This window comes from Geospiza fortis, unplaced genomic scaffold (genome assembly GCF_000277835.1).
Source record: "Geospiza fortis unplaced genomic scaffold, GeoFor_1.0 scaffold7, whole genome shotgun sequence".
NCBI lineage: Eukaryota > Metazoa > Chordata > Aves > Passeriformes > Thraupidae > Geospiza > Geospiza fortis.
Window position 1 is genome coordinate 5,013,287 of NW_005054344.1, and position 14,342 is coordinate 5,027,628.

Consider the following 14,342-nt stretch of genomic DNA (forward strand, 5'->3'; position numbering starts at 1 on the left):
GGGAAGGCTCGGCAGCGCTTCCCAGCTGAGGGGAACGCTGACGACTTCCCGGAAAAGATGGCTGGGATTGCCCAGGGCGGCCTCGGGCTCTTCTGGCCCCGAAAACAGACCGTGTGACCGGAGGCGGTGGGCAGCGGGACCACGCCGTGTCGGGAGCATTGAAACCCGGCGCATATTTAGGCCGCGTGGATGATTCAGCCTGCACACAGAATCACTGATTCGTCTGTATTGGAAGGGACCTTTGGAGATATCCAGTCCAGCCCCCGCCCAGGCAGGGTCACCTAGAGCAGGTTACACAGGAACGTGTCCAGGTGGGTGTTGAATGTGTCCAGGCAGGGACGCTCCACCGCCGTCCTGGGCCGCCTCCCCCGGCAGTACCCTCCCCCTCCTGCCGCCCCTCCGTGGCTGCGTTTCTTCAGAAGAACGGAACGTTCTTGTTCCCTTGTATCGGTGTTTTGGAGAGCGAAATCACCGAAGTGGATGTTTAAAAACATTGGCTGTTTTCAGATCTTGGCTACTGAGAACTAGCCATGCTTGCTGAGCGCTCCCTGGAAAAACGGATAAAGCAGAGGACATCTGACAGCTGGAGCAGCTCAGTACCTTCTCTGTCATAAACGCAAGAGGAGGGCTATGTTTCCAAAACATCCTTTTTGTTGTCAAACCCAAAATGCTCCAAGAAGAGCACAGTGCAGTCAGACTTCCAGGTCACTTTTCAGTCTTGGATTCTGGGCTGCAAACAATGTGTAGGGCCCCTTGGCTGCTTTGGAGTTCCCAGGAATTCGGTTCTTTGTAAAGTAAGATGTTAAACAAGTTTCTTAGTGAAGACCTAGGTAACTTCTCTTTGGATACTGTTTTTCCAGATGATTGACAAAAGCTGGGAGAAGGTTTCCATGTGTGCATAGAAAGAGTGGAACAGGATTATCTTCTTCAATCTGGTGCTTGTAAAAAGACAGAGAGATGTGTGTGGTCTGCAGTAATGTTTGAGGTAGGAAAACTAAGGGAAAGAAATGGGACAATCTTAAATGTTCAGTGCAGCAGCAAGAACCTGACCCGTACAGATGCGCCAGAATGCACAGCCACATTGCATTTTTCATGATTTTCAGAATACAGCTTTCTTTTCCTAGTTATTCTACCCAGGATTCATTTCCCTGATACTCAGGAGACCAGAGGCTGTGTGTACAGACAATACACAGGTAAAGTTAACATCTGCAGGTGAAATGTTTCCAGTAACAAGCAATTATGAACAGAATAGTTCGGTTCCAATGAGATGGTTGAATTAAAACTTTTTTTTTATATGTATTTTTGTTAAATGATAAGAGGACTAATTAGAAAAATACACAAGCATTCAAAATAGTAAAATGAAAAGTGGTTATGCTTTTGGCATTATTTAATTGAAGTTGCTGTTCCCAGTAGTTCAACTATTGCATGGAAATAATAACTATAAAAAATAAGTGGAAGGAATTATTCAAACAGTAATAAAACACTTGGGGCTATGCAAGTGTCAGCAACTCCCTAGTTCAGAATTTGAGTCTCCAACACATTAGGAAGTACAACTGAGTTGTGCTTTAATAATGTATATTTGTTTTTGCAATATGGAAGTTGCCCTTTCTCTTTGGTCTTCCTTTTTCTGTTAAACAACTAAATTCACTTCAAGCTATTTACTTAAAAAATGGTTTCCTCATAGGTATTTTTTATGTCTTTTACTGTCAAGGATGCCTGGTCTCAAAGACAAGCTTGTGGATCAATAGCTGTATTATAAATTCATTATATGGAAAGTCCAGTTATGTCCATTTCTAATTTTTCTTCTGTCTGTGGGTTCATAAATAAGTTTATACTTCTTTGAAAAACCTCAACTTATTTATCAAAAAACTCAATACCTGACTTAAGGTCATTCCCTCCTTTCTACATTCCTTAACACTAATGCATGAAGAGGGTTGGGGTGGTACGTGATCTTACAGCAATATCAATTTTATTTTACTGAGGCTTAATGGATTTGCTGCATTAAATTTTTAAGCTTGGAATAATTGAAAAAAAGCAACCAAAACCCCACCATGTCAACAGCATTACCAGAGGGAAGATAATTTTCTCTATTGTGTTGCTGTGTACTTTGTGTAATGTATTTCTTTGTTTCCGTTCCGAAGTAGAGGTGGTTCTGTGTTGTGTGAGCAACACAGACTGGAACTGGGAAAATGTGGCTGTAAACCATGCAGCTCTGTCTAGGGTGGACAATACTGGTATTTCTACAATTAGTCTTGAAAAAATACTAGGTTTTGAGCTGATAATACTTTTCAAAAAGTGTCTTAACTGAGGGAGGTTTAATGTATCTGTTCTGTAATATGAAGGCGTCCTTTAAAGCCTACTACAGCTCAAAAATGTAAATTTTTTTTGTTGATATTTCTGTATTTGCATTGAGGTCTAAAGGAGTCTGACAACAGTTGTGGAACAAAGCGTTTACTGGTTTTCAGCTGCTGTGTATTGTAGGGTTAAGCATCTCTGTTAAACTTCACTTCCTTTTTGTTTGATGCTAAAAGTAGCGATCCTAATAACCTTTGGGTTTAGTTTGGCTTTCTGTTTTAAGATCATATTCAAAAGAAATATGAGTACCTGCAAGAACAGCAAACTTAATGAAAATGAGTGCATCTGTTTTCCTGGACAACCTGCTTCTCCACTCTTCAGGCCAAACTTGGGAGTTCATCTTGTTCTAAGGAAGAATCAGGTTTCAGGCTTATCAAAAAGTACACAAAAATGTTGTTCAAAACAATCAGTTTAGTTTTTCAGAGGTGGTCAGGTGTTTTTGTTAGCTGGAGTGATGTTGTAGTACATGGTTCTGAGCGCTGTGTTTTTAATTTTGTGCACACCCACGTGGCCAAACGAAGGCACATCACTCCGGGTTGGCAAGGAGTTACCTGCAGCAAAACTGCCAACTCCCTGAGGTTTTATGCTTTGAATAAAGTTGCCAGTAAACAAAAACTTAATGGTTAAGCAAGCACTCTTCTGCCAAGCTCCAAAGAACAGTCTTCTAAAGAAATGTGGTTTCGTGTTTGGAACAGAAATCTGCAAGTTGGACCATCTGGATTCTATTTGCAGTTCTGCCACAGCCGTGCTCCATGCCTTTAGCCAGATATCTTGAGATGTAGAATTCAGAGGTGCACTGAGAGTTCAAGCAGCCTACACTCTCTCTTGGAGTTGGTCTTACTTTAAAACAAGCCTAAAAGCTGCTACTTTTGCAAAGTCAGAGTTTTGAGCTATAACTTACTGCGACTCTTTCAGGAGTTCAGTGCTAAGGAATAGCACATCCAATTGACTTAGAGCTATAAATAACATGTGCATTTTGATTCTTTTATAGGAAGCGTGACTATGAAGGGTTTCTGTGTTCCCTGCTGCTGCCTGTGGAATCTCGAACCTCTGCTTTTGCCTTGAGAGCATTCAATGTGGAACTGGCTCAGGCAGGTATTAAAATACATTTTGAACTCTGGAAATTCAAAATAAGAATTTTGATACTCTTAAGTTACAAGAGTAACTTAAGAGTTACTTAAGAGTACTTGTAAGTACTCTTTCTGTAGTCAGTGGTGTTTTGCCAAGGTTAACTTTTATACAGTCAAGGGCCATGAATAAATAGTGCAGTACAAACCTCCAGTTTTGAATGGCCCATGGAAATTACCCAGCCTGCCCTATTATTTTGTTTATGTGTATAATTTTAATGACTTTTTTCTTTATCCATTTTAAAATTGAGCTGTAACAAACAGGCAGTGGTTCTTGATACTGTTATGTGATTGCATCTAAATCCTGGCTTCACGTGCACTTAATGGGTAAAGTGCAGCTAAATCCTAACTGTAAAAGATTGGTCAAAAAATGGGATGCTATAATGAGGACCAAGCCTTTGTTGGCAGAAGCGAGGTGATGAAAAGGCTGCAGGAGGGAAGTTTGTTGTTAGAGAGTTGTGAAAGAGGAGTGGCTGCAGTCTCCGATTTGCAAGGTGCCCAGAAACTGCCAGTGCAACCAGGAAGGTTGGCAGTGCTTGCCAGAAAGGAGTGATCCAGGAAATGAGCTGACCAGGCAAAATCCCTGACCAGCTTCTGTAGGCTGTGCTTCTGGCAACCCATGGTGTGCCCTCCCTCGCTGCTGTCACCGCTGCATTTATTCCTTCAGGGATGCAAGCTAAAGTGAGGGTTGCCCAGCATTTAATCTCTGTGGGTTTTAAATCAGGTTGTGGTGAAGATTTTGCATTTGAACTCTGGAAATTCAAAATAAGAATTTTGATACTCTTAAGTTACACTTGTAAGTACTCTTTCTGTAGTCAGTGGTGTTTTGCCAAGGTTAACTTTTATACAGTCAAGGGCCATGAATAAATAGATTATGCAGTGTTCCTAAGCTTTATGAGGAATAAATGTCAATTCAGAGCTGAGTTCTTTCTCTGCTGAGTTTGACTGTGTCCTGTGTTTGTCTTATGAGCCTAGATAGACCAAGTTTATTAAAGACACTGAATTTCACTCTAGATGTATCCTTTCCAGATTAAAGACTCCATAACTCAGAAGACGACGGGTTTGATGCGGATGCAGTTCTGGAGGGACGCTGTGGAGGACATATACAGCGATAACCCGCCACATCAGCCCGTTGCTACAGAGCTGTGGAGGGTAAAATACACCTTTCTTGTCCTAAAATCTGCTTTAATATTACTGTGGGAAGTAATGTCAGTGTGCTGTGTGTGCTGTGTGGCATCTGTTCTAACCAACAACACTGTTTCCAGCACAGATCCAGAACACAGCACCATAAAAGTGCTGTGAAGAAAATTAACTTTATCCCAGCCAAAACCAGTACAGTATTCAGATAGAAGTTATTCTGATTCTGGGGTACCAATTGCAACCCTCTCCAGTTGCTAAGACTGCCAGACATACTCCCTTCTCACAAAACAGAAAATTGGTTTTGAAGTGGAAGAAGAATGGTCTTTGGTGAGATTTCACCTCAGGTATGATTCCTATAAAGGAAGACCAATATAATACATTCCAAACAAAACTGCTTGCAAAATAAGATGATGAAAAATAATTCAGAAAGTATTTTTAGGAGGTCTGATAGCTCTAAGCACTGCAGAGCACTGGAGTGAACTAACAATTCAATGTGACTTGGTAACTTTTGCAGTCAAGATGGGATTTTATTTCCATATTTCAGCAAATACCCCAAGAGTGACCTATTTGAAGCCCATGACTTCACAAACGTCCAAGAATGTCATTGCAATTCTTAGAAAAAAGGATTTGGAAAGACACCTGAGCTCACAAGTATTGCAGAGCTGTTAATAGAATTAACGTGTCTTTGCACAGCATATTCTATGTATATTCCTTTGTTGCTGTTAAGTTTATATGAGGACAGTGTGATTTTCCAGAATAAATTCAAGTTATGATGCTTAAACATGTTCCTGAAGTTTTGTATATCCCAGAATACTTGCATGTAGGTTCCAAATTTTTATACACTAGTAAAGTAGACAAGTAGCCTTAGGTAGTATTTCTAGAATTATTAATAGCTCAGCTCTTGGTGACTTTAATATAAACTTACACAGCAACTGTATGATGCGTGATCTTTTCTGTCTATTTTGAATGTATGAAAAGTGAGACTTAATTCTCTGTTCATTTCTGTGGAAGAAGCCAATTTTTCAAACATCTGAGACATGAGGACCCATGTGTTTGAATGAAGTAATGGATGTAACATACAAATTGGGTAATTTAGCATAGTTGAGTTTGGTCCTTTAAGTCTTGACCTTCGTATTCCAAGGATTTAATTTACAAAATGATATGTGACGTGAACAAGTGAGACTAAAAACCAGTATTTGTAGTTATAACTTAAAATTTTCCTTTTCATATACCAAGTAATGTCTCAAGCAGAATATATAGAATCTAGAAGATCTGGTCTTGTAAAACTTTGAAAAATATTTACTAATATGATGGATGTAAAGAAGAAGTTGAAAGTGAGCAATGAGGACTAAACCGTGAGAAATCTGCTCCGTAAATTTTGTTTATAGATGTTTTCACATGTGATTGTAGCCTTTCTGAAAACATGTTCTGAAAAATTCAAAGTGTGGAATTAAGAGGATTGAAGGTAAGTTGATAGAATGAAGTGGCGCAGGAAGGAAGTCAAATAAAAGACAAGAACCAAAAGAAGAATGCGTGAATATGAGATGCTGTGCAATATTTCTTTAAACAAACCCATAATATTAATTGTATCGCTTTGTTAGCATTCTGTCTTTACAGTACATGTTGGTATGTTGTGCTGACATTTTCTTGAGAATGTACAGGGGAAATATTTTTATTGCTAGACTCTGAGGAAACTCTGTTCTTTTTGGAAAGTGAACATCGTTATCTGCAAATATTTTGTGGGAACGTATGACTCCAAGAATAAATTAATTTCATAAACATTTTTAAAGAAATACTTTTAGTTTGCTGGCATGATGTCTCGTATTTCATTTTCTGTGTGCAGCAACTTGCTGTAAATGCCAGTTGAAAATTTTTGTATTTGAAAAAGATTCTCATTTTCCACTGACTTACCACTTTGATTTAACCCAGTGAATACAAGTCTTGTATTAAATACCTAAAATGTATTTGAGCCTTCAAAATGCAGTACTACCATCACTTTGTATACATTGATGAGGAGGTTTTATTTTTTTAATTTTCAGGCTGTCAAGAGGCATAACTTGACTAAAATGTGGTTCATGAAGATCATAGATGAAAGAGTAAGTATTTACCTTTCAGAGTCTGATTCTGGGTTTAGTCATATTTTGGGTTTTCTTTTCCTTATTTTTATAGGTTTGTGTGTAAAAAAAAGCTTATGTAATTTTCCAGACAGTAGTATTTCTCTTTAAAAATTATACTGCTACATTTTTGAAAATTCTTCCTTGATGCTACTCTTCATAGTTTCTGTTCTTTCTGCAAAAATGGCTAATAGAATCCTTTGTTTATTTTTTGTCTTAAATGGATATAGTTTGTGAATTCATGTGGATATAAAATCTCAAAATTTAAATGACCTATCTGAACCCTTCTGCCACACTTTCATGCTACTCCTTATCATGGCTGTGGAGTTTTTTCTAAGCAGTGGTGTAAACTGGAGCATTCAAATCACATGAAGTTTAAACTAGCCACCTTTTTTCTTGGGAAGAACAAGGTTAAGAACATCACTGGTACAGTGATGTTGCTACAAACTCTGACACAAGGACAAGAATGAAAAGCAGAGTGCAGGAATCTCCTAAGCTAGTTTTGCTGCTAAAGTAAGTGTCTCATGAAGCTATAAATTGATTAAATTGATGGTCAGTTACTTGCAGAGGGTCATTGCTATGAAAGACTTCAGACTTTCTTGATGTTAAGACTTTTTTACTCTTTAGAGTGGTATATTTCAAGCATAGAAACCACTAGGACAGGAGGAGTGCTGAAGGATGTTACAGTTTTGGGTGTATTTTATTATTTTGGATGTATTATTTGTTAGCACCACTAAGTTGTTCAGGCTGAGAGATTTGGGGCTGTTGATTCTGGGGAAGAGAAGGCTCTGGGGAGACCTTAGAGCACCTTCCAGTACCTGGAAGGGGCTTACAAGAGCTGGAGAGGGACTTTTGATAAGGGAATGTAGCGATAGGACAAGGGAGAATAGCCTTGAGATGAAGAAGGGTAGGTTTAGACTAGATTTGAGAAAGAAGTTTTTTACTGTGGGAATGGTGAGACAGTGGAACAGGTTGTCCAGAGAGGTTGTGGGCTTTTAATGAGGTGTTCAGGGATTGGGTGGACTTCTGAGCGACCTGGTCTGGTAGAAGCTTTCCATGTCCATGGCAGAGAACTTGGAGCTAGATGATCTTTAAAATCCCTTCCAACCCAAACCACTCTATGATTCTATGCATCTATGGTTTTTTACATGACTTTAACACTTCTGTGCATTTCATAGATTTATTTTATGTTTTTAGAAAATACAGTCCTGTTTATCTAAATTTCTCTCTGCTTCAGATGCAAATTAAATATTGACAACCCTGTAATGTAAGAATACTCTATAATGTTTTGGTTTTGCTGTTTCCTTTTTTATGGAGAATTCTGATTTCATATTATTGCAGAAAGTTGTATTTGCTCCTTGGCCACAGTTGAGCATAGTTATTTGTTAGGCTTGCTATAAGCTTTAATGACTGCTTCTATCTGAGTTTATACTCTTTCTCTCAATTTTGTCCTTTTTTGCTTTTGGTGGTGCATTGGATTGACATGACTGGAGTAATAAGCCTGTACCATCAGCAGTTATGTTTGCATTCTACTGAAGCTCCGTGTTTATGTTCCAGGAGAAGAATTTGGATGATCGGCCGTACCGTAACATCCAGGAGCTGGAAACATACGCTGAGAACACTCAGAGTGCTCTCTTGTACCTCACCTTGGAAACACTGGGTAGGTGTTTTCCCCTTTCTCGGTTTTGCTGATGACTCATTAGTGCAAGTACAATATTTACTGATATTTCAAAAAGCCTTTTCTTTTCCTACTGGAGTTTAATTTCAGTAAAAGTTGTCCTAGGTAGAATTTCAGATATCTTTTGAAGCTGAACTATAAATGTAGAATTGTACTGCAGCTGTCCTAGAACTCTACTTTCCTTGGAAGCTGCTCAGTGCAGAGCTCATTGAAGTGCAGTTTCCTACTGTTCTTTGTTGCTTGGTTTCCTCTGTTCTTGCTCCTCCTACAGCATGTGGAAAATTCAGCTCTTCACTGTATTTCAGTTATTCCTGCTTATCAGAATACAAAGTGCTGTAGGTACCCTGCAGCTGTTGTTCTGTATTGCAGTGATGGACACTGGTTATCTTGAAACAGCCAACTTCCCAACCTATAAACTTCCTTTGGTGATGTTGTAAATTTGGGTCTGAATCCTTTCCTCTTCCTATAAGCAGGTTAACTATCGATAATTGAAGAGCTAGAAAAAAATGCAAGATAGATGATCCCTGTGATTAAGAGCTACTGTCTGTGTCAGGTCTAATGTAAGAACCACAGATTGGGAAAGAACTGTTCATTTGTAGTGAAGAAAAGGGTAATTTTCATTTAGGTATCTGTTGCATTATGGAAATATTCCCAGTATGAGCTCGGATGTAAAAAAAAGGTGAAAAAATATTATTATTACTTAGTGTTTAGTATTGTAGTAGCAATATTTTCCTCTTGCTTGTCAGACTAATCTGATGAAAGGCAAATACTGATGTTAAAAGTTAAAAAAAAGAGAAGTAAAAAGAGAGAGATGGTGAGTACATTCTTCTTTGAAAGAATTGAGGAACTTATTTCTTAACATCTAATGTTTGCTTCCTCAGTAGGAAATCAGTGAAATGTTTCAAATATCTTTCTGAATCTTTTATTGAAGAAATGTAGGACCATGAGAAATGCCAGTGTCTTCCATTCTGAGAAGTCCTGAATAAGTTCAGTCATGCTTGGATCACTCACTCCTCATACAAATCAGATAAAACTGTTTTTGAAAATCTGTATGGAGAGTCTGGATAGTCTAAGTCTCCTATTTTCAAATTTAACTTCTCTTAAATATACAAATGTAACAAAATATCTAAGCAAAAGTCTCCTTCACTGCATATTAAACAGCTAACTTTTGTTATTTATTTTTCCCCAGAAATTGAGAAACTAATCAAATACAGCCCCTTTCTTGGTGTTGCTCATCAGCAGTGTTTTCTAGACTAGGTGGACCTGGTTTCATTCAGGTCGTGTTTGCTAAATTTCTTGTGCTTTTTAGACTCCTTATTCCTGACCAGTCTCCTGTTGTCTCTCTCCCAGTGTGTACTCTCCCAGTATGAGTGCTGTTGTATTCTTGCTGATTTCAGGTTATTTCTTTTGTCAAGCTCATTTTGGCTGGTACTCCTGTCATCCGAAGTCCTGGTACTTCCTCTCAACTCCTGTCATTTAAAAATACTAATATTTGTGCTCTCTAACTAATTACTTAAGTAGTTAGTAAGTAATATCCATTGATTCCTCCAAGCCACACTTTGCTTTCTGCTGCCATTGCTAAAATCAGTCCCTGTAGTGTGGGTATAGTCACTCTTTCACAGAGGATTCTGAGACCCACTGAAGACCCAGACAGGCTTCTGCAGTGAATCTGGTACCCCCAGTGTTATTTCCAGATGTCAATTAGGCTCATTGATCTGCAATTGCTGTATCCTCATTGCTTTCTTTGTAGAATGCTACTTCTGTTAAGAGTTTTTATAAATTTTAATTCAAATTTTCATTTTATCCCAGCTTAGCTTTATAATCAGTCTAAGCCAAGCTTGTATGGTCTTGCCATGAAGAGCAATGGTGCTGCTCTGCCCCACTCACCTCCCTCTTTCAGTTCTCACAGTTTATGTGACTGTGCAGTAACTAACATTTGTTTTCTGTTGTTTTGTTGATCTGATTCAGTTTGCCTCATTGCTCCTGACAGCACAAGGGAGGGGGCAGAGATATGGGTTTGGGGGGTGAAGCATAGGATCATTTTTCTTTGACTTCACTACACTGATATATCAGCTGCAGCTAATCATGAAACCACACTGTAAGCATTAATACTTGTCAGGAATCTCACACTTGAATGACTTTTAGTGGCAGGAAAAGCAGTTCTTGGAATACTGTTATCCTGGGAGAGGATATGAAATGAGTTTGTGTACCAGTGTGTTGTATCTGAATAGGTGTTGCTCTGCTTAGTGTATCCTCTGCAGATACTGCAGCAAGTGGCATCTTGCTCCTGAATATGGAAATGAATGAATTTTCCTGCTGTTTTGCACCTCTGAGTTGAGATCTCAAGGCAGTTTATGCACATGGACCATTCTATCATGGACCAATGAATGTAGCTTTCTTAAAGTATGACTGTGATACACATCAGAGAAGACCATATCCCTCAACAGGCCTGACTGCATGTTTTTTCTAAACATACTGTTTCTGCAATTTTAGGTGTGAGGGACATCCATGCTGACCATGCAGCCAGTCACATTGGGAAAGCACAAGGCATAGTTACCTGTTTAAGAGCAACTCCTTATCACTGTACAAGACAAAAGGTCTTTCTTCCCATGGACATTTGTATGTTGGTAAGAGAAGCAAATAGTCTGGAATTGAACAGTGTAGTTTTTCTATCTCTGTTTCTCAAGGCTAGGTATGACAGCATAATTTATTATGCCAGAAATAAATGGTATGCTTTTTCTTTATTTTTACTCATTCTGCTGTGGCCTGCTAATTGTCACAGCTTTATATCTTTTGGGAAGTGAGAGGAGTGATCTTCAAGAAATTCTAGATTTTCCTTAGGGGTTTGTTTGTTATTATTAAATGTATTAATATATTAGGTTACAGGAATTTTTCCAATAATGTATAAAAATGCATGTACAGAATGGGTCCTGGGGGTTTGTGTTTCGGGGTTGGGTATGGGTTTTGTCCTTTTTTTTTTTTCCTATTGCCATAAAGGAAGCACTCTGAGAAATTTTACTTTAAACAATCTTCTTGTGCTTCTCTTTATTACTTTTTCATAATGTGCTGGTGGTTTGTGGGTTTTTCCTGTTCCACATTTTACAGTTATAGGCTATATTCCATACATTTCTAGGAGATGGTATAGCCCTCCAATTTAAACTGTACATCAAATTTGCACTGGAATTTAGCAGATCTTTCAGTTTAGGTAAAATGAGATTAAAGCTCGGAATTTTTCATTAATGTTCCATGGTTTAGACATCTCAGCTGCTACTCCTTCATTTCCAGTCTTTATTTTTAAATGCTAATGGTGTTCTTTTTCAGCTTAACCAAAATTTATGCAATTATGGTGATGCCTAAGGTGGTTGTGTTAGTATTTTCTGAATATAACTTCAATACAGTTAAAAATTTGGATTGGAAGTCTAGTAATGTAGGTAGCTGCAAAAAATGATTAAATGATTGTAAGGTACTAATATGGGTCAGATCCTAAAGATACTAATATAGGTCAGGGTTATAAAACCACAGAAAAGAATTACACTCTCCTTTCAGCCCTTCTGGGACTGCATGTTATGGGAGCCCTTCCAAATTTTCGCTTTTCAAACACAGCCTGAAAATTCAGTCATTCCTTGCCATGGAAGGTGTTCTGCAGTGAAACTGTAAAAATAGCTTGTATCCTTTCTGTGCAGACAATCTTGTAAGCATTTCAGCTGCTGGCAAGAACTGTGGAGTTCTCCTGAGTCTGTACCTCCTGTGAATCCTTTCTGCCCGCCTTCATACAGCTCTCACATGCCTCAGTGTGGTTGAGAGGACTGGGCAACTGGTGCAATTCTGCATATGCCATATCCTGTCTTAACATTGGTCACTGTAGTTGGAGAATAAGTTTGGAGTTGGCTTTTTGGCTCTTTTCTGGTGGTTCTGGGACTGGTTGGTTGGTTGGTTTTTGGAGACGGCTTTGTTTGATGTTTTGTTGGTTAGTTTGTTGGTTGTTGGTTTTTTGTGAGCCTGGGATGTGCATACCAATCCCAAGACTGAAAAGCTGGCGTGGCTTCTGTGGTAGCTGTTATTGGCTTTCATCTGCTGAATGTTGATTCTTGGATTATGGTTTTAAAAAACGGGTATCTAAACTGATCTAAATCCTCCAGACTTTGAAATCTGACTTTGTTATCTTACTGACCACAAAATTTTAGGAAACAAACTTGTGCAGAGAGTCTGTACCAACTGTTCTCTTTGTTTTCTTGATTTTTTTTTCAAGTGACTGACCAAAAGAAAGGGAATTAAAAATGAGAGAGCAATGGTAGAACACTTAGGCTGTTTTAGTCTTTAGTCCTTAGCTTCATTGCTGGGACAGGTTTTTGAGAAGCAAAAATGGAAACTTGATATTTTTAGAGGGTTTTTTTCTCTTTTTTTGATTTTGGTTTTCCTTCCTATGTCTAGCATGGAGTTTCACAAGAGGATTTCATAAGAGGCAAGCAAGAGAAAAATGTGAGAGATGTAATTTATGACATCGCCAGCCAGGCCCATATTCATCTAGAACATGTGAGATTCCTTTCCTTTTATTTATCTAAATAAACATAACTGATGCTAGTCTTCACAAAGCATTTGTTGTTAGAAGACTTAAAGCTGCATACTTAATTTCAAATATTTTGCCCTTTTTTATTTTGAGAGTTTACATGAAAAAAATCCTACCACATTAAAGATTCAAATATTACAACTACTTCTGTATGAATATTATCTTTATGTACAGGAGACAGTTTACTCACAGCCGGGTCCAATTTCATATATATAAATGCCGTCTAAAAGAATTATTACTGGAAGAGAAACGAAGTAGAGTTTTATAAATGTAGTTATATGCCAGCATGGGATGAGCACCATAGAAAGAACATCTGCATATGGATTTCACCGTGGAATGGCTGCCAGGAAAACAGAGCATGTTGTCTTTAACTGCTGGTTCGTGTGTGTGGGAGGGGGGATTCATTCCCTGACATGACCAGCCATGCCCAAAGCTATGTTGAGAAAGGTGCTTTCTGTTTATTTCTTTTCTGGCATGCAGCCGAGTCAATTACAAAGTCTGTTTGGTTGGAACAGTGGATGATGGGCCCTGAAGAACTGCAGAGTCCTACTCAATTTTTTATTTCATGCTTTTATTCTAGCTGCATTATGAGATGCTTGCCTAGTGCACAGTACAAAAGCAGAAGAATGTTTTATTGGCAATGCTTTGTCTTCCTCTAGCTGGAAACCAAAGTGCTACGAAAGAGTTTCTTAGGTCTACAAGTACATGTACACTTTGAGTATTGCACCCAGTGGTTCCAGTCTAGGTAGTCTAGAAAGAGGCCACTTCAGAGTAAAGAAATGCCAAATTTATCTCTGCATTTGCACCATTAAAATAATCCTCAATTACAGCATTACCTGTGATCACAGTGTCTTATGCAATTGAAATAGGAGAGCCCTTATCTTTTTTCTGAAAGTCAAATTTGGCATCCCTGGTTTGTTCAGTCAGTGCCTACTGAGATGATTAATGTTTTTGTTTTATGTTAATAATGTATATATGTTATAACAGCCCTTCAGTACCTAAAGGGAGCCTGCAAGAAAGCCAGAGAAGGACTTTTTACGAGGGCATTAAGGACAAGGGGAGGTGGCTTTAAACTGAATGACAGCAGGTTTAGATTAGGTGTTAGGAAGAAATTTTTTACTGTGGGGATGATGAGACACTGGTACAGATTGCCCAGAGAAACTGTGGATGCCCCATCCCTGAAAGTGTCCAAGGGCAGGTTGGATGGGGATTTGAGCAGCCTGGTCTAGTGGGAAGTGTTCCTGCCCATGGCTGGGGTTGGAACCAGATGATCCCTTCCAACCCAAACCATTCTATGATTCTTTGTACCCTTTGGCTTTATTTTTCATACACTAATTATAATTCACATTTAAGGCATTCCT

The 14,342-nt window shown here is 38.6% G+C and overlaps 1 protein-coding gene across 4 annotated transcripts in view; it reads left to right on the top strand.

Moving 5' to 3' along the window:
* The first annotated feature begins 81 nt into the window (after positions 1 to 81).
* Positions 82 to 14,342, top strand: part of NDUFAF6 (NADH:ubiquinone oxidoreductase complex assembly factor 6) — a 17,516-nt gene continuing 3,255 nt past the window's right edge. For 2 of the 4 annotated variants that reach the window (XM_031058526.1, XM_031058529.1), the window contains exons 1-7: positions 860 to 985; positions 3,347 to 3,450; positions 4,512 to 4,634; positions 6,662 to 6,718; positions 8,294 to 8,396; positions 10,908 to 11,041; positions 12,846 to 12,947. In XM_031058526.1, the coding sequence (XP_030914386.1) occupies positions 3,430 to 3,450; positions 4,512 to 4,634; positions 6,662 to 6,718; positions 8,294 to 8,396; positions 10,908 to 11,041; positions 12,846 to 12,947 (540 nt within the window). In that variant the 5' untranslated portion in view covers positions 860 to 985; positions 3,347 to 3,429. Of the gene's footprint in view, positions 312 to 859; positions 986 to 3,346; positions 3,451 to 4,511; positions 4,635 to 6,661; positions 6,719 to 8,293; positions 8,397 to 10,907; positions 11,042 to 12,845; positions 12,948 to 14,342 lie in introns of those variants that run through there. The other 2 variants (XM_031058527.1, XM_031058528.1) reach the window with 2 other exon arrangements.